At 42.2% G+C, this 19,958-nt stretch overlaps 2 protein-coding genes across 4 annotated transcripts in view; one reads left to right on the top strand and one right to left on the bottom strand.

Annotated features, from left to right (window-relative positions):
* The window catches only part of ralgps2 (Ral GEF with PH domain and SH3 binding motif 2), a 56,615-nt gene that overhangs the window by 10,406 nt on the left and 26,251 nt on the right, over positions 1 to 19,958 (bottom strand). For all 3 annotated transcript variants that reach the window (XM_086089374.1, XM_086089375.1, XM_086089376.1), the window contains exons 7-9: positions 19,689 to 19,778; positions 19,500 to 19,592; positions 19,083 to 19,209 (exon numbers count right to left, since the gene is read on the bottom strand). In XM_086089374.1, coding sequence (XP_085945500.1) covers positions 19,083 to 19,209; positions 19,500 to 19,592; positions 19,689 to 19,778 — 310 coding nt within the window. The remainder of the gene's footprint in view (positions 1 to 19,082; positions 19,210 to 19,499; positions 19,593 to 19,688; positions 19,779 to 19,958) is intronic.
* angptl1a (angiopoietin-like 1a) lies at positions 1,464 to 18,132 on the top strand. The gene is made up of 6 exons (XM_086089891.1): positions 1,464 to 1,689; positions 9,740 to 9,985; positions 10,077 to 10,697; positions 14,923 to 15,116; positions 16,042 to 16,312; positions 16,963 to 18,132. Exons 2-6 carry the CDS (start codon positions 9,805 to 9,807, stop codon positions 17,148 to 17,150), a joined length of 1,455 nt encoding a protein of 484 aa, XP_085946017.1. The 5' UTR covers positions 1,464 to 1,689; positions 9,740 to 9,804; the 3' UTR covers positions 17,151 to 18,132.

The following is a 19,958-nucleotide window of genomic DNA, read 5'->3' as shown; positions in this document are numbered from 1 at the left end:
AAAATGAGGTGAAAGAGTAAAAACATGGACGGAGGTGCGATCTCCTACAGGCTCAACCAAACACTTCGAGAATATCAACAGTATTTTCAACCTGAATGGAATGCGCACACACGTGTACTACCGGAGATGATTGCAAGTGACAAAACATGCATAAAGTATGAATGAGGTCATGGAATATCTTCGTCTGAATCTCTGAGACAGAAAGAAAACGTTGCCGTCTGCGGTTTTGTTCTAAGTAGATGATGGTGACGATAAGAGGAGAGTAGGCAGGGTTAGACAATACACCCGGAGCAAGGATCGGTCCAATAAAACCACCAATCAGCCTGTGGTATTGCCAGCAGCAATTTGTAATAATGAGCCGTCACAGGAGGAGAAAATGGGCAATCAGGAGGCTGGAAGACGCGAGGCAGTCGTCTGAAAGAGCAGCAATCAGGTAAATTAGGGTAAACGCATAACGGTAATTAGGCCAAATTTGGTGGGTTGTTCTCAGTCCTGCTCCTTGCGTCTCCTCTAATCTCATGATCCACAAATGAGTGACGGCGAACTAATGTTACATGCGGTATATCTGGTCGCGAGTATGTGTGTGTGTGTGTGTATATATATATGTATATATATATCTCTCTATCAGACTGATTTTTTTGTTAATGTTTATTTGGCCTGAAATAGCTCTTTTGACAGGATAGGTTACTGACTCCTGTACTAGTAGAAATTTTGGAAGTGATTGAAATGCCCTAAAAATCGATGTTGACCTCACACAAGGATTTGAGATTGGAAATATTGAAACAGGTTTAACATTCAGAATTGGCGACCATTTTCTGAGCATATCATGGAGGAAGAAACATAATCTGCACATCCAATACTTCAGATTCCTTTTATTACCTTTTGTCTTCTTTTTTTATTATTATTATTTAAATATTTTATCTAAAAAAAAAAATGTAAAAAAAATATTAAAAAATGTAAAAAAAAGAAATAAAAAATTCTACTTCCGGTATTTTTTATATATATTTTTTTTAAAGAGATCCACTAGGAGCCGCAGGAGAGAGAATAAAGTCAAGTGCCACATATAACTCCAGAGTCGCAGGTTCCAGACCACTGTACTAGTATAGAGAATATTTGTCCTATTCCTAGTTCATGAATGCACCACGATGAACCTACTGTATTCTGTTGCATGCTAAAATGCTAGCTGTAGTTCAAGAGCAATTGCGCCCCCTGTTGCTTTGGAATGAGCCTGAGAGATTATGACTTTTTTGGGGGGGCCAAGTAGTGAGTTAAAAAATGTTATTCCTCTTTCTCCAATCAGTGGCATCAGAAGTAGGCCGAGCCACTCCAAAGAAAACAGAGGGGTAAAAAAGACGGAGGGTGGGTGGCAATCTGAAACTCCCACACTCCTCCTCCTCCTCCCCTTCCCTCCCTTCCTTAAATCACCCCCATCCTTTTGTGGAAAAACTGGAGGCATCCGTTGTCAAGAGTTCAGTCTGTGCGAGAGGCCGGCTCATGAACCTTGGCCCGGGCGCACATATTTGGGAAGGAGGCCTCAGCAGTTAGAATACCACGTCTATTTTGCCAGCAACAGGGCAAAAGAGAAGAAGAGAGATGAATCCTGGACGCTGCTGCTCGGTGAAATCACAACACAGCGCACACGGCAAACCCTAACTGCAGGACGCGCAAATTCATTCCTCTAAAAAAAAGGTACGAGTACGTTTTCCTTGAACACATGAGTGTGTGTGTGTGTGTGTGTGTGTGTGGACAGGCTGCAGATATTTGCCTAGAAGCTTGAGACAGAACTATTTAGCGGGTCTAATGTTTGTTCGGTAAACGGTGACAGGCGCAGGAACACACGTGACTCTCGCATGACATCTGTGTCAATGCAGACAAGGATTCACTCAATTCAAGAATCATGCAGGGGCATTTAATATGCGACTTGCCTAGCAGCAACAAGGAGAGAAAGCACAAGAGGAAGGAAGCAACATTCCTGCCAAAACACTTGAGGAAGGTTGACCCGATCAGATGGGGGAGATTGTAAGATCCTGTTTGTTTTTTTCTTAAAGTCACAGAACCACCTGAGGCAGGCTGGTTCAACCCCAGGTGGAATCAATGACGTTACAGCAATATACAGTGTACCCTTGGTATTCAATGAGGTTGGGGATCAAGCCCAGAGGCCGATTATGGATTATTGGTGGAAAACATTCCACGCGACAGCACATCTGTGATTGTTGTCAACTACCAGGACAGGCTTTTGGAATATGCGTAAAACGGTAATAAGGAGAAAAGACCTTGCGTTCCGAAAGTAGAGAGTAAATCATAATATTTATCCATAGCTCCAATAAGTCTGGAAAATGAGAGGGTAAGGCAAGACACAGATATAAAAAGAGGGAGCAGATGCTTGACCAACATCCAGGACATTCCAGCTCTCACCTGAGACTGCGGGTAGTTTCTAAGACATTCGGCAAGTGTACGACTGGCTCTCAAGCACAGGTTAGCAAGTCCGGACGGAGATTGATAGCTCTCTCAGTCAGAGCCGGCTGAATTATTTCAACGTTCGACCTCGGGCCACGTGCGAGAACCTTCTCATGGATGCAGATATCCAAGATCTCTAACAGATGTCTCGGTTGATCAACTAACAGACAAAGCAATGAAGCCTCGTTTCCGCCAACATTTATTTCTTGTGAATGGCTGGCAACTAGTCCAGGATGTACTTTGTTTGTCTCTTGCTCAAAGTCAGCTGGGAAGAAACTCCACAATGAGGACAAGTGCTAAAGAAAATGGACATTCAGTAGTTACTAACAGCACACCCGCCACTCTTCTCTCCCATAGTGTTGTGATTGTCATAGTCCGATATTTCATAAGTCACGAAACACACAATCGAGGTCAAAATTATCCGAGGTGAAATTATATGATTGAAAGATGCGTCACAAACAGTTTTGGCTACTGCCTTTGCTCGATTTGGTGTAAAAGGACATATTTTCTGTTATGAATTTTTTTGTGACATGTATAGCAACTGGATTAATGGATGAATTTGATCCATGTAACAGATCAACACAAGAAGGTTTACCAATCCAAACTGTATACTTTGGTGGAAACCATCTAAATCTAATATATATTGGATATCTGCCCCAATTGGCGTGCATGTGAATGGGCACTTGGGCCTACAGTGTAAATCCAGTCTTGTTAATAGCTGCTCGCTGGTAATGAGAAGCCTGGACACAGTTGACAGGACAGGTCATCACAGGATTAGGAGGAGGAATCTAACAAAGTATGTGAGGGGTAGTTATGGAAACTTTGAATTCAACACTAACATTATCACTCATTCTGGGATGAATGTGCAGTGAGGAGAAACCATACCAGATGTGAGTCCTTACAATTAAGGGCTTTAATTCACTCCTGGTTCTCCACTCAACCCCGGATCCCCGGGCGGCTCGAGCCTCACCTTCCCAGCGTCACTCGCTAGATTACGTCAAGAGGGGGGAACCCACCACAAGGGGCTCCTACAGAGGGAATTTCCACTATTTAACAGGATTTGATACAATGCCTGTGTGTGTTCAAGGCGAGCACACAGGAGGTTGTGTGCGTCCTGCAGTGATGGAGCAGGGTGTTGGGAGATTGGGAGGGTCCTTATCTTGACCGAGTGTGACAGACCGTGAACTACTCTGCACTGTAGAAGTTGAACAGAGGCAATGGAACTCCTTTTGTCTCCTTTCAAACTTTAAAAAATAATAAATCTGTAATTGCAATACCATGACACGCTGAAAACACAAAAATGTTTTTTTATCATGGCTATCACACAGTCAGAATCTGACACTGGCCAATGCCTGTTGCTTAAATTAACTTGTATGGAGGCAAATGGATGACAGAACCTCCCCACAAAGAGCAATTGATTGAAGCAGCAGATGGATGTTGGGGGGCGAGAAAGGAGTGAGCTGGAGGAAGGGTGGGGCTGCACCCTAATCCAGCGTAAAGACCTCTGACCTGACCATCAACCAACATGTTTAGGGTTTCACTACAAGAAGGAAAACAGATGGGGGTGCTGGGGGGCCTCTTTTGGGGGCGACTACCAAGGTGAGATAGATAGAACTCAGTAGCCAACTAGTGAGACGTCTCCTCCAAAGTGAGCTACTTAATCTGGGAAAACATCTCCATTCTACCTCCCTCCGCCATTTTTCACCTTTTAATCCCAAGGGAAGACCCCGGCAACTGCTGTCTTGAGTCCCATTTGTGAAGAAAACACTTCGCAGCGCCTTTTCAAAAAAAATTTTTTTAACATGTCCCACATGTGCCGTTTAACAGCAAGACGTAAAACACTGCCGCTCATAAGGCAACACAAAAGCATTTTCCATCCCACGCTGGTGACGACGGCTAATTTCTTGGAAGGTATTTTTTATTTTAGTGGGCTGCATATTTGGGTCTGAAAAGGTCAGCCGGCATGCTGTGCTCACCCTCACATCATGGATTTTGTCTGCTTACCGACACTTTCTCTCTCCCACTCCTCCAACACTATTTGGAAGTTAGAGCTGTAACATCTGTGTCAGCAAGTCGAAGGGGAGTCCGTTTGTGCATCACACAAACAGTGGCTGGTGATATGATGTCATAATCAAAGGCTTGGACGAGAGCTCAACAATGAGTTCGTGTGTAAAGGGGTGACTTTTTTTTCATTTAAATCTAAAAAATTGATCATTTGTTGTTGATTTCTGGGACCTTTCGGACAAATGGGAGAGTCAAAATTCCAGATGGGGGATCTTTTTTTTTTCTTCTGGGAAAAAAAACAGTAAATGGGCTATAAAAAATATAAATTTTTCCCAGGTTACAGCTTTGGTAAATCAATGCAGACAGTAAGGATTGGTGCATGGAACAATCCACATCACCTGATGAGTGGAAAATGCATCAAGACTTGAAAAATGAACTCTTGTTGGTCATAAAACATATAATGAATGAGTTTGAAACAAGTATGGATGTACCCTATATCATAAGGAATCAAACTCAAGGCCTGGGCGGCCAGATTGGGCTTACTACATTTTTTGTGGTCCAAAACTAAGCAAGACTAAAGAAAATCAAGTGTCTACTTCAAGTTCATTGGTTGAAAAGATTTGCACTTTGAATTTTAGCAGTATATGCATTTTATCTTTACTTTTTAGAGATATTTTCCCCCTCAAAACCTAATTTGCACAATACCGGTAGTTCCATAATTTAATATTTCACAATTTCATGTCTTTCAATTTAAAATTCTATATGGTTTTAACAATATACGCGATAAAAAATTTCAGAGGCAATTATGTACACTTAATATTATGATGAAGTGATTATATATTGATATGACTAGCCATAACTATTGTGTGGCCCACGATTTAACAACCGTGCAGACACAATAATACTTTTCTCCCGCATGGTCCCATCCGAGAAGTCGTCAAAATGCATAGAACTGCATATCCTAAGACCCGAATGAAGCCTCTACCAAATGTAATAGAAGGCTATCTGCCCTTGTAATTGACTGAAACAGACATCGGATATACAATGTGATCATCATTATTCATGACATCATCAAAATATGTTGAACAATTGTGTACACACACACACACACACGCACCAATATAATTGTAAACCAAATAGCAGCAAGTGGCAAAATGGCCGCTCCCTGAGATGGATTTTGCTGCTTAACTCGTATTCCACAAACGCAATATTAATCAGAATAGACAATTCCGAGCTTAGGTCACAAGTCAAAATGGCGGTCTAGTGCTGCATTCGAGGACAAGAAGAAAGTGGGAAGTCTGACTTTTTTGTTTTGTTTTACTTTACAAACCAGGAAGTGTGCACGAAAACTTAGTGTACACACACACATATATAATTGTAAACCAAATAGGAGATTTTCTCTCTAGTAAAAACGTAAGCAGTTTCATTTCTTCCCCCCACTCCTTCAAACATATGTATACTATTATTTCCAACGTTATAAGCCAAAAAAATTCTCCTCAGCTGTGCGGCAACCAGCAACACATGGAAGAATTTACATTTGTACCAATATACGTATATAGCAGGAAAACAACTTCAACCATCGGTTAGTCCAATAAGCTGCTACCGAACGCTTTAATTATTAAAGGATGGATGCGGAGAAAAAAAAAAACCTCAGCTCCTGTATATATGCTGTCAGAGACAAAGAGTTGCTTTCATTGTAAACAAGTAGGGTGAAAAACCTTTAAATGAGTCCATAAATCTCAGGAACTAGCAGGACTCGTACAGCGCACACCTCTGCCAAGGCCAATATAACGCCATTTTTCACTCTGTCAAATTGATTAAATGAGTCCCCCCTTGGTACTTTAGCAAAGTGGCAGTTTTTGTCCCCCCCCCCACAAAAACGTTCTTGGAAAAAAGGCCTAAAGCTCCAGATTATTAAAAGAATCAAGTTTAAAAAGTAATTTATAGACGACACCTGGTAATCATAGCGTCGTGTTAAAATGGGTGGGGAATTACATTTTTGATAATAATAATACATTTTGATAATAATAATAATTTTAAACCTTATTGCCAAATGACCTGGAGGACCTGGCCCTAATGTTTGATTTAAAAATTAAAAATTAGCCCACCAATGTTCAACTGAAAATGATTGAAAAATCCCCATAGGTCGAAAGAGCGTGTGATCAAAGTACAAAGCAAGAAGGTGACATTACAAAATACAGTTGTTCCTTTCATGGCAGTGCCAAAAACAGCAAGGTAGCTGAATTAAACCACAGTGCAGAAATAGAGAGCCGGGAGGAGAGGCCTGTTAATAACTGTTAGAAGGTTGAGGACCCGGCTGTGCACTTAGAAAGACTTATGGCGCTGGTCCTGTTGCCAAAATATATTGTAAAGCGGGCGGGGTTGGGGGCCTGCGGCGGCTCTTTTGTTGCATGCTGATTTTTGCTGCTTTCACAGCTCTGTTATTGAACAAGCGCATCTGTCGAGAGTGACGAACAAGACAGGAGATGGAATTAATCCTGTTGCCATTTGGGGAGAGAAATCAGTATCAAGTTTCCCTTTGTGTGCCAAATCGCTTTCAGTCAAAGTGATTTAGCTAAAACCGCAAAGAGGAAGAGTGGGAAGAGGGCAGAAAGTGTGATTACATGAGAGGAAACTGACTGCAAAACGAGTGCAAATATGAACAGGGTAAAAAGGAAAAATAATTTATTTTCTTTTTAATCAATGAGCCAATCCAGGTACGCTGGCTCTCCCAACAGTCCAAAAACATGTGTCATTGTCTTATAATGTGCTTATACCCTACAAGTGTTTTCCCATGCAAATAATGACTAATTATGACGTTTCTACTGTGTTAGTATATTTATAGACTAAGGCACATTCTCACTTATACACAAATTCTATTTACGTCATTGCTGTAGGAAATTGATGAATTTTTATTTTTATTTTTAAGAGTAGGCCTAAAGCTGAAATTGAAGCTTTACTAAAATGTTTTGGGATCATAATTGGCAATTATCATCATTTTGGGGGCGGTTAATTACTCAGATTTTTTTATTTCTTTGTGGCAGGGCTCTGTCCATATCCCCTGCAAGTAGTGTTGGTTTACTGTATTGCTGCTGCCTAAGTCATTACTGGCTGTCGTCTAGCCTTTTGGGAAGATTTGTAACACATCCGGATAGTCACTCACACGCATAATCCATAATCGCCATAATCCGGTCCCTTCTGAACATAGATCCAAGGGAGAGGGGGGAAGAGTTGTCAGAATCCCTCAAGAACCACAATGACGTCTTAAGGGGAGACACAGAAGGGTTTCGTGGTCTTTGCCATGAGTCAGGACAGACTGTCAGGAGTGATGCAGCCGGATTAGAAGAAGGCAAGACCAAGGCCAGGGAGCTAAGTGGACTGGCGTCATCGTTGCTGTGCCAGTCGGTTGATGGGAAACAGAAACAGATTTAACACTAAATGAGGATAAAGAGTAATTTGTTGAAAGATATATGGTCTTCTGAGTTCTGACTCCATCTTAACATGGATTTACATTGCAACGTTCAAGTGGCACACTTCCCATTTTTTCCTCTCAAGTGGCATAATTGAATATACATCATCATACAGAAATGGGCATGAATGTAAATCCAGCGGTCACTCAGCTACACTAAATCATAGTGTGTGATTGTCGCTAAGAATGTGGGGCTTGAACCCCTTTTAAGAGCCTCTGGGTACACGATTACACACCAGAGTAAAACAGAAATCATGTTTGACATTTTATGGATGAAATTGCAATGACGAGGCAATTTGAAAAGCTTAAATGCTGCTGGCAAATTTATTATTGATCTCGAAGAAGTGGTGCTACACTTTCATGTTTAAAAGGCGAACGTCATAATACACACTCCCACACCTGTTTAAAATAGACACACATGAGAAGTTTGTTTTAAATACAGAACCATGGAGGAAAGAGTTGTGATGATTGCCAAGGGTCCAGGAATAAAAGATTGCACAGACATTCCTGCTGTCAAAGATGTTATTAGTTTTGCATTCCACTGTAATAGTGATTTCTAACCAATTAATCATTCCTAAAATTGTTAACTGTGTCAGCTACATATAATGACCGGCACAACAATTAAATTATCTTCCACTAGTGGGCATAAGGTACCATTAACCTGTGTATCAACCACTTGCCAAGCTGCAATTTTCCGTGATATTACCAACCATGAGAGACATTTTTATTTTGTGGTGCACTGTGAGATTTTTCTAATGTAAAATAAAAAAAACACTCACTGTACAACACAAGAAGTTTGCTAAGAAAGCAAAGTGTGAGAATAGGTAGCAAAGATAAAGCTCAGTCATCAGTCACCACACATTGGTTCTTAACCTACAGGCCCTCAGATAAACAGGGTGTCTAAGTGCGGGAACCAACAGACAGAAAACAGACCTCCAGTTGGCAGGCCATCCAAATGTGTTCTTTCAGGTCTTTTCATGCAAACAAAACGGAATGCTACTGACACTTCTTTAAACAGACACTCACTGAAAAGCGTCAAACGCCTTCACTTTAATAGCTTAAGGTCGTCACCAACTCTGGTGTGCACGCGATACCACGGCGGTTTCCTTTTGTCAGTCAAGGCTAATTTGAGAGCCATTGTTGCAGTGGTTCTCAAATACTTTTTTGGATCCAACTATCGCAAATACAACTATGCCTTACAAAGGAGGCATTTGTCTAAGGACCCTCTTGACAATCCTAGCACCAATCAAACGTGACTAACACAAGAAAAAAAGAATAAAGTTTTAATTTATATTGTAATATTTAATATGAATGAGGAAGAAAATATATTTTAAGTGAATTTCAAATATACAACTTGATTCTCCTAATATTGTGCTTTTTATTATGGAAAAGACACCTTCAGTCTAAAACAAAAAAGATAAATATAATCGTGAAAAAATTATGCCTTTTGTTATAAAAATTCCTACAATTATACGCCTCCATCCATTCATTTTTTGAACCGCTTAACCTCACTAGGGTCGTGGATGAGCAGGAGTTGACTTTGGCCTTTGGTCCGAAAATAAAAATGCCAATCCACACTTGGATGTCATATTTAGATTATGTTACAATTAAATCAGAGCTTTTCGTTGGGCCAAAGCTGAGGTAGGGAAGAATAACAGGTTTATCATTCATGTTTTATTGGTCACCAGTCCCTACATTAAGTTGCTGTATGTGCATTTTATTGCAAATGTTTTGGCTGACCCCCTAGTTACGGCTCACGGACCCGAACTGGAAGAAACTATAGACTTTAAAGGTCTCGTCTTCATGCAGGTGGGCGCAAGGGGCCTTGGAGGAGGGGAGCACAAGTAGCTGTCCATCAACCCACCAAAAGAGCAATGCAGGGGCTGATGTGGAGCCTGTGCGCCCTCCTCTGCCTCTCCCTTTGGGAGGAAAGTTCCTGCAGGAACTCCAGGGAAACCCGGAGGACGTCTCTTCACAGAAGTAAAAGAGCTCCTGCAGATCCCGATGCCAAAAAGTGTTCCTACACCTTCCTAGTGCCTGAGCAGAAAATTACAGGTTTGAACCCTTAAAGTTTCTGCCTGTTCCTTAAAGATGCCTGTGAATATTGACTTCTCACTGCCTGCCTGCATACGTCATGTGTTATCAGGTCCAATCTGTGCCAGCTCCACAGGCCCCGAGCCAGACAAGGAAAGAGTGACCCGCATGGACCTTGCGGACGTGCGGGAGGTGCTGAGCAAACAGCGGCGTGAGATCGACACACTGCAGCTGGTGGTGGACGTGGACGGCAACCTGGTGAACGAGATGAAGCTGCTGAGGAAAGAGAGCAGGAACATGAACTCAAGGGTGACCCAGCTTTACATGCAGCTGTTGCATGAGATCATCAGGAAGCGGGACAACTCCCTGGAGCTGGCCCAGCTGGAGAACCGTGTCCTCAACGTGACCTCCGAGATGATGCGGCTGAACTCCAGGTACAGGGAGCTGGAGGCCCGCTTCGCCAACATGGCCGCGGTAGTCAACAACCAGTCCGTGCTCATCTCGGCCCTGGAAGAGCAATGCCTGAGGCCGGTGGGGCGCAGTGATCTGCCTGCGGTGCCGCCGCTGGTTCAGGTGGTGCCGCAGACGATACCAGTAAACAACCGTTTCACCAACGAAATACAACGGGATCACAACAACCGGGGGTTTTCGAGAGGATCACGCACAAACTCGGCCACTCCGAGCCCCTTTGGAATTGACCCTCCACCGCCACAGGGAACGCTTACTTCTGACGGTGGGTACTAGTTAAACATGCGGGTCTTCAGTTTACAGTGGTCCAGAGTCCCGACATCCAAAATAAAAATAAAAATAAAGTTAATTTGGCAAGTAATGGAAGGTTTTAGAATAGCCAAGTCCGTTTCCAGATTGAAACCCTATAGTGCATGCATTTTACTTGCTGAAGGAGATACTTGAAGGGAGCAAGTCCAGCAAAACCATATGAAGACGTTATGATAAATTGGCCACTACCAGCCACTGGCGCTTTTGACAGTGATCTTAAGAACAACAACATGACGTCACCGACGGGAACTTGACCTGTCCAAGGATACTTCCGTTAACTCCCCTGGGCAACATAATTCTGCTCAATATGCATTTGGCAAAGAAAGCGCAGTTCAGAACAATCAGACAGATAGTACTGACATGCTAACTGATTGGCAATTCAACCTATAGTTGTTCTATCGATCATGACTCTCCCTCGTTTTGCTTGAATAACTGTTGACAGACTACCATCGTGAATATTCTTTTAGCGTGCAGACAAAAATATATTTGATGCATCCTTGGCATGTAATTGAGACAGTGAAATCATCCAGTCCTCTTTTGGCCGCCCTTCAGTGAGCATATGTGCCCAATTACTCTAGATTTTGGTCCAAAAAGGAGAAGGAACTAGATCTAGCCTGACAAATCCTTACTAGAGTTTGAACATCCAGGCTACACGAGCATGTTGTGTATAATAAAACACAAGGAGTGCACAAAACCAAAGCATCCCAATTCTATAATATTTGCCTCCCGTAACCCCCGTACTTAACTAGTCTCATCCATACTGTAGGTTTAAATACTGGGCTTATAACAGCAGCGCTGACAGATTCCTTGTTTTATGTGCATATGGTTGAACAAACAAACCAGGGGGTTTTGGTGAAGATCCTTCACAAAGAATAGTTTATGACTAAAATAATCCTTTCATTTCATTGTCATTAGTGTACAGTGGTTGAAACAAATATCCTCAGCATACTGAACTGACAGTTAGGATGGGAATGAAAAAGGTATTATCCCCCCCCCCACAAGATTCAACATTGACCACTAATAGAGTAAGGTCTACGTATGCTCACCATTACTATAAATACACATTAGCAGACCACAGTTTGGACTACTTAAGCCCTTTTTGAAACCGCTGTGGCTTTGTGGGTTGATTTTGTTTGAAATCTCAACATTTCAGTGCTTGTGTTTGCACAACGTGACATGACATTGACAGAAATGAAGAATAGGGGAATGGATAGGAGACCCATCAGTAGAAAAATAGAAGCTTGTGTAAGGGAGGTTTAAGGTATAAATACCGGAGGCCTGATGTCGGTTCTGGGGTGATCCCACAGTCAGCTGAGAAAACCATCTTCCATAGGCCTTTAGGCCCCTCACGCAACACAGACGTTCATGCTGGTTTATTAACACTCACACAAGGGTAAACGGAGGAAACGCTGTGGGATGATTCAGCTGTTTCTGCTTTAGGGCCATGCGCTTGTGAATATTCATTCACACAACAATCAAAAGTGTGTTTGGATGGCTTTAGGCGGCAGGATGTTTGGAGGGTTGCGGCTGAAAGGAGATGTTTTGCAACCCTTCCAGACTTGGACACTTTTTTCCACTTTATTTCCCATTATTTTTTTTATTTCTTAATATTATATTTTATTATTTTTAGAACAATTGTAGCCCCTTCAGACACGCATTTTTTCTGCTGGGCAAAATTTCTTTCTTTCTTTTTTTGTTGCTGATTTTGACTTGTTTTCCACATAAGAACAACATTGAAATATTTCATTGATGTTATTTCATGTTTTTAGTTGCTATAGTGGACGCCAGGATGATGTGGCTGTAATGTGTTGTAAACTTACCAAGCTTATATGCAACATTTTTAACATGAACATCATGCAAATTAACTGCTTGGTTAGTTATTATCCAATCATGAACCAGGAGTGTTGACATCATCAAAATTATGCGTTTTATTGGTTTAGACGTGCGAATATGTCATGTCCACTGGAACGATCTACGGGTCAAAAGGGGTTAACAATAAGTAATTTTAACTGTTAACTGAGTACTTTTTATTACAATACAATAAGCTACAATGTTATATTTTCTTATCTTTAAATATTATATTATATATAATTTATTGCATTTATTTCTACATTATTTTGCCCTTTACTTTTAGATTTATGTGCATTATATTTATGTTTTGATTATTTTGTATTTTATTTTTGTTTAGTCTCATTCTGTATTTTATTAGGTTTGTCTTGGTTTTAATTTGTTTCGCGTATTTTACTTTTTAGTTAGTTTTGCAGGTTCATTATTAACTCTTTGACTGCCAGACGTTTTCAGAAAAGGGATGCCGCCAGTGCCAGCCGATTTAAGCATTTTGACTGATTTTCAAGGTCCACAGAAAATGTTCTGTTTGGACTATGGAAACACACGTACTACCAAATGAAAGATTGGACTTTCATCTTTCATCAGAAAAAAAGAGTTTGTTTCTACCTTATTCCGTTCTTTAGTAATCAACAATAGAAAATGGTTAGTTTGACCCAATTTCGCCCGTGTTGGACCAAAATACGGAGAAATCAAGCTTTTAGTGAAACGATATTATTTCATGCATTCTAGTGAATTTGACACTTCTTTTTGTCCATGAATGATGCCACAAACACCTAAATAGTGCTTTACTTCTATAAAACACTACCACCAAGAATGAAAAAGTGTTTTTTGATAGCAAAATACGTTTATTTACATTCAACAGTGTAACAATTTGACAACAATTTGGCAAACTATTTACAAATGTGTGCAACTGTGGTGCTATTTACAAATATGTGGATGTTTCAACGACAGTTTTTCTTTTTGTAACACTCTCCTGCGTGCAAAGAGACGTAACAGCATTTGCACAACAGATTGCCTCTTCGCGTGTGCCACTTTCTTGCAGGCCGTTTTTTTCCGGGGAATAGCAAGTATATACTGCAGTGTGTCATCACGTCTAATATCAGGATCATGCTACGGTTACGTTACGGTGGTGTTACGTCTCGCTTCCCCGTGTCCTTCAGTTGCTATACCGGGTTGGTAGGAGATATTCTGTTCCATTTTATCCACTCCATTCATGGTGGCATCGTAGTCCAGAAACAGTGTCTTCTCCGTGATCAGACTGTACCCGCTCCTCCGATGAATATGCATTGGACTCGGGGTACTCTTCATTGTCCGATCGAATGTCCGCTTGTGCAGCTCCGCGTTTTCCGGCCTTAGCAGCGCTAGCCGCGCTAGCCGCGCTTTGCCGATGAGGCTTACTACTTGTTCATAACAGTCACGCCAAAGCTTCCAACTTTGGCGTAGAGCTCGTTGTCATCTTCATCATCATAATCAATCTGCATTGGTCGATGCCAACTCTCCATCGCCCGATCGAATGTCCGATTGTGTAGAAGTACCCGGCCGGCTATTGTGCGCGTTTTCCGGCCTTAGCAGCGCTAGCCGCGCTAGCCGCGCGTAGCCGGTGAGGCTTACTACGTGATAGTAACAGGCCAAAGCTTCCAACTTTGGCGTAGAGCTCGTTGTCATCATCATCGTTGACATCAATCTGCATTGGTCGATGCCAACTCTCCATCGCCCGATCGAATGTCCGCTTGTGCAGAAGTACCCGGCCGGCTATTGTGCGCGTTTTCCGGCCTTAGCAGCGCTAGCCGCGCTAGCCGCGCGTAGCCGGTGAGGCTTACTACGTGATAGTAACAGGCCAAAGCTTCCAACTTTGGCGTAGAGCTCGTTGTAATCATCATCGTTGACATCAATGCGCTTTTTAGTATTGATTGATGCTTTCCGTCTTTGAAAAAAATGCTCAAGCTGAGCTGCTTGTAACCGGTTGCTTGGTCAAGCCATTGTGGCTTGGATCAGCCATTGTCTCCTCAACACTCTAGCTCCGCCTCACGTCTTCTACTGACGCCCACGGTGGGCGGCCCATCCAACCTTGTGCAAAGAGAGTCATCGCTGCCCTCTAGGGGCCAAAACGAGTCTTTGACTAATCAGATCAGCCTGATTCTTTCAGCACAGCTGCCCAAGGCTTTCCTGCACCCGTTTTTGAAAAAAAAAAAAAAAAACATAGGGGACGTCTTTTAACGTCCTCGGCGCCCTTCCCTAGGTTTATGCTAAACGTTTTATAACGTTTATGGCAGTCAAAGAGTTAATTGGGGAATTTTATTTCAATAAGATTTATCTTTTTTGTTAAACTTCAGGTCCATTCAAGGATTGTTTCCAGGTGCGCAAAGCTGGTCACACCACCAGTGGGATGTACCTGCTGAAGACTGACGGCAGTGAGCGGCTAATACAAGTTTGGTGCGACCATGGCCTTGACAACGGCGGCTGGACCGTGTTGCAGAGGAGGCGAGATGGCTCTGTTAATTTCTTTCGCAACTGGGAGAACTACAAGGTATGTGATACAAACTAATTGCACACAACTTTGAAAATGCACATTTTCAAATGTAAACAGGTAAGATTTGTTAAGTCATGTTGCTTAAGCGTATGTCAAATCACATCTTTCCCGAATTTTAGTCACAAATCAGGCCTGATTCAACTCATGTGAATCAAATCCCTTGTCTCTAATAAATATGTGTCAAACTTGTAACAAAAACATCACATGCAAGCTGCATTTTGTCTTTGGGGTTCGTTTAGAGCTGTGACTAACTGGCGACCAGTCCAGTGTGTAACCCACCTCTCGCCCAAAGTCAGCTAGGGTTGGCGCCAGCTGACCTGCGACCCCAATGAGGCCATGCGCTTTAGAAAATTGATTGTTGGGGGGTTCGTTTCGGGGCCACTAAATGAACGCGTATTCCGTGACTGTAAACAGTTTAGCTGCATATTTTCAAACAAAGGGCAGTCGTGGCCAGGGACCGTAACGCAAATATACAGAATTAGCAAAGTGCTGGTAGGTTGAGATGGAAATGCAGCATGTGTTTATCCTTCCCATGCGTCAGCCTTTTGCTTCACGACATCATTGTGATACACAACCAATACCGCCGTTGGGCAACAACAAGCAAAGCATCTTTTGCAGCTGTGAATTTGCTTAAGATAAGCCACGGTGACATTGTGACAAATCCGCTACAGCTTTAATACAAATTATCCTCTCCATAGGCAAGGCACCCATTTCTGTTTTACTTGATTGCAGACCTCAGCCACGTTTGAGAAGTCTTTGATAAGATTGCATTGCATTAGTAGCACTCTGTACGCTTGCTTACATTTCTTGGGAATTGAGTGGCCCATCATGATCATCATTTTTTCCCTTCACTTTTACAAAAATTATTATCAAAAATTAATCACTCAGCTCTCCCTATTATGAAAATCCCTTTCCCTCGCAGAGAGGTTTTGGCAACATTGACGGCGAACACTGGCTCGGGCTGGAGAACATCTACAACCTGGGCAAGCAGGGCGACTACAAACTGATGGTGGAGTTGGAGGACTGGAACGGCAAGAAGGTGTATGCAGAGTACAGCAGCTTCCGCCTGGAGCCGGAGAGCGAGGGCTACCGCCTGAGGCTGGGCGCCTACCAGGGCAACGCCGGTGACTCTTTCACCAGCCACAATGGCAAACAGTTCACCACGCTGGACCGAGACAAGGATGCCTTCTCAGGTACATGACTGCCAGATGTGGCAAAAATACTCGCACATTGTACTTTAGTAGAAGTACAGATACTTGTGGAAAAATAGAGCTTTAAAAGTACAAGTGTAGCGAAAACCATATATTTGCTATTGCTGTGAACTAATTAACAAAACTATGCAAAATTAGCTGATTATTTCCTCTGAAAAAATAGCATTAAATATGTTGACCACCAGCTGGTGGTTTTAGGCTGGCAAAAGACAAGTCATGCGCAACAAATCAATCTTGGAGCAAACAACATCAAACAATTTTCTTCCTGTAACTAAGGCTAAGGATGGGGAATATTTTAAATCTACTGCATCATCATTAATGGTCCATGATTCATGTCCCCAACCATTTCAATCAACACTTCAACCACTGCCTGTTTTATGTTGTATCGTCATCCGCAACAGTTGGAAAAAAAGCAGCATAGCAATTATACGCAAGGACTAGAAAGAACAGTTGTTTCAAATATAGGGAGTAAAAGTGAAAAATAGAAAAAATAAATATTAAATATAGATAGATACTTGCACTGAATTGTGATTTTTCAAGTTTCTTTGCTATCAATAATGAAGTATTTGTTGTTGTCACTGATCTATCAGCTTCACTTGTTCTTGACTGCTACTATTGTGTTCCTCCTCAAGGCAACTGCGCCCACTTCCACAAGGGCGGCTGGTGGTACAACGCATGTGGCCAGACCAACCTGAATGGCGTGTGGTACAGCGGCGGAGTTTACCGCAGCAAGTTTCAAGATGGCACCTTCTGGGCCGAATACGGAGGGGGGTTCTACTCGCTCAAGTCTGTGCGCCTGATGATCCGACCCATTGACTAGATCCTCGCCAGTGGCTCACTAAATCGCCTGCCTTATTTTACACAAAAAAATATTCCTGTATACACACTGTACAGGTACAAGAAGAAAGACTGCCATTAAAGAAGAGGAGGCGGAATAAACGACGGCATATGTTTTTGCACGGAATGATGGACTCCAAGCAACTCTAATGCCAAAAATAATGCAAACAGTCCTGAACCTCAAGTCAGAAAACAATTCTGAATTGTTTCACTTGAGTCATACAGTCTGAATTGAGCCAAAGGCTCCTGGGACAATCAGTATTACTCCCAAGTGTCCCAGCTGACTCCTGGTGGAAAAAGGGAATTGTCTTTTTTTTTCTTTTTGTTTTTTAATACTTAATATTCCTCAGGAGCAGCTTACATTGAAAGTAATTATGTTCATATGGAGGGCTAAAGAATAAACTTGGATATTACTTTTTGATTGTCACAATAAATGTTTAGGAATTCCTGGCACTGAAATGCACAGGCGGGTAAATACCTTAGACTTTTGCTTGTGATAGTTTAACTTAAGGTGTGTTTCTACTCAGGCCACAATGTTCACAATGCCACTTTTGCAACTCGCTGTTTTTTTCCCTATTATATCAGCGCGTATTTATGGTCAGCTCAGCCTTCTTCCGTTGATATTCTGCCCTGTTATGTCATGTGTTAGCCAATTTTCAAACTGCCTGTGATGACTAGGGTTGCAGCAGCAAATCGATGCCAGCAAATTCTCATTGTAATTAAAGCAAACATTTATCTTCTCTCTCCATTTTCATTCATTTTAAGTTTGTAGCAACTGGAAATATTTATGCATACTGCCACGAAAGCCTTATTGTAAAAACCACTGCAGCCCTGTTTCGGAAATGCAAAATTAAGACGTTGCATACGATGCCAGAGTTAAAGGGTATACTTGTATGAAGGAAAGGAAAACAGTGACACACTGCCAGGTGTCATTCATTCTGTCCAATTAAAAATATTTTGTAAAACTTTTGTGTCCTCTACTGCTCAGCTTCAGCAACGGGCGTGCAAAATGGAAGAATGGTGCACAAGGCACACTAAGTGAATGACTGACAGCACTTTGTATGCAGCCATGAGCCGACAAGAACAGATAGCAAAAATAAATAAACAAATGATCGCTGTGGTAAATTCACTTAAAATCCAAAGAGCAATGCAATTACTGCTAATACAGACAAGGAGGGGCTAAACAACAAATTAGGGAAGCCTTTTCAAGAAGGTGTGCTATATCACGGCGTCTCTGTGGTCTCTTTGTGTACCCATGATTGACTTGTGTGAACAGGAATGAGTTAATCAGAACAGAACAGAGTGGTACTGTGAAAAGCACAGACAAGGAGGCGGTCTGTGTCTACCGGGCCTAATGACAGGTCGGCTTTGGAGTCACTCACGCGTCGCTTTAGTATAAATGTGTCTCTGTAGAAAAGCTAGGTGAGCTTTATTCAACCTTGTGATCGGCAGAGCTCAGCTTCACACACAAAAACAATGACTGAATTTCAGTAGCTATGATATTGAACTAGAAAATCTGCCAAAAACAGTAAAGCCGAAAACACACACGGATTTTCCTCGCTTGAAACCGTGCATGATTTCATCTTGGCGTCTGAGCAAGGAAAGAGTGTAAATATTACAGAAAGGACGAGTTATTCCTCAATTTGTTGCTGATTTATACGTTTGTTCTAGCTGAAAGGAAAACTGGTGTCTTAAAACATCAGCTAGCCAAATTAATGTTCAACAGAGGGAAGAGAAAACAGATGATACAATTTTATATTACCAACACGTCACTCCTGCTTTCGTGTGTTTTTTTTGTCACCCCTCTGAACGGGGAATTCCTTGTACATACAGCACACAGGCCCCATTTGAGGCCTCGGTGATGTTCATGGGCTGATGGTGGTTAATATAAGGAGGATGTGTGTGTGCGCGTTACCTAGGTATGGTATACAGGACACCATGCTCTGGCTGCTTATGTAGTCCCGCAGACGCTTGTAATTGTCCTCTTTGGACATCAGGAAGTCCAGCCGGTCAAAGGTGGCCTTGTCCTTGCGACTCAGTAACTGGAAGGATTCAGCGATGTGATTGTTATAAAAGCCATGGAAAGACAATCTGCAATATGTAAGATTTTTAATGTTTTTCCACTTAACTGCATAGAGTTTAGTTCTTGTCAGGATAATATATGTCAATGTAATCTTTTGATATGTTAATTTTGCCACAACTAGTCATCCATCTTGTTTTGTTACACGTGTTACGTTTCATTAGCCTTTTGTTTGTGTGTTCTTTAAGAAACTCCCCAATTGCCAACTAAATAAACTAGGCTTGGCTTCAAAGTTGGGACAAGCATACTCACCGCCCACGTTTTGGTGAGCCTAAAGATGGGAGCGCTCTGCAGGCCCGACACCACCGCCATGACGGCGTGGAGGTTGTTCATTTCGCACAATTTCTACAATAAAGACACGAGACATTAGCAATGTGTTTTCAATGCAAACAACCGCCAGGGGTTAAGGTCGTGTTATGCAGAGGTGGGGGGCGTGTGTACCTTGGCAGTGCGGATATATAGACTCAGCACCTCGGCTCTGATCTTCAGCGTCTGCGCGTGGAGGATCTCCCGAACCACCCAGAAACTGGTCTGGATTTTTTTTTTTAAACACACACAGGTAGAGATGTGAGCAAAAGCAGACTCCATATATAAAACCCAGACAGAAAAGTCTTCAAACTCCTTATTAAGAGTTGTTACTTGAAAATACCCACCCCCCCCCCCCCCCCCCCCCAGAAAGTTGATGCAATTTAATGATGGGGAAGTTTTGCC

Source organism: Leptonotus elevatus, chromosome 11 (assembly GCF_054856555.1).
Source record: "Leptonotus elevatus isolate MCC_2025b chromosome 11, RoL_Lele_1.0, whole genome shotgun sequence".
Classification (NCBI taxonomy): Eukaryota; Metazoa; Chordata; class Actinopteri; order Syngnathiformes; family Syngnathidae; genus Leptonotus; species Leptonotus elevatus.
This window is presented reverse-complemented; position numbering and strand designations above follow the sequence as displayed.

Bases quoted from the DNA above. Each gene is read 5' to 3' on its own strand.
- angptl1a (XM_086089891.1), top strand. From the start codon at position 9,805: ATGCAGGGGCTGATGTGGAGCCTGTGCGCCCTCCTCTGCCTCTCCCTT. The intron at 9,986-10,076 runs GTTTGAACCCTT...ATGTGTTATCAG, and splicing joins GCCTGAGCAGAAAATTACAG to GTCCAATCTGTGCCAGCTCC. The intron at 15,117-16,041 runs GTATGTGATACA...TTTCCCTCGCAG, and splicing joins GCAACTGGGAGAACTACAAG to AGAGGTTTTGGCAACATTGA.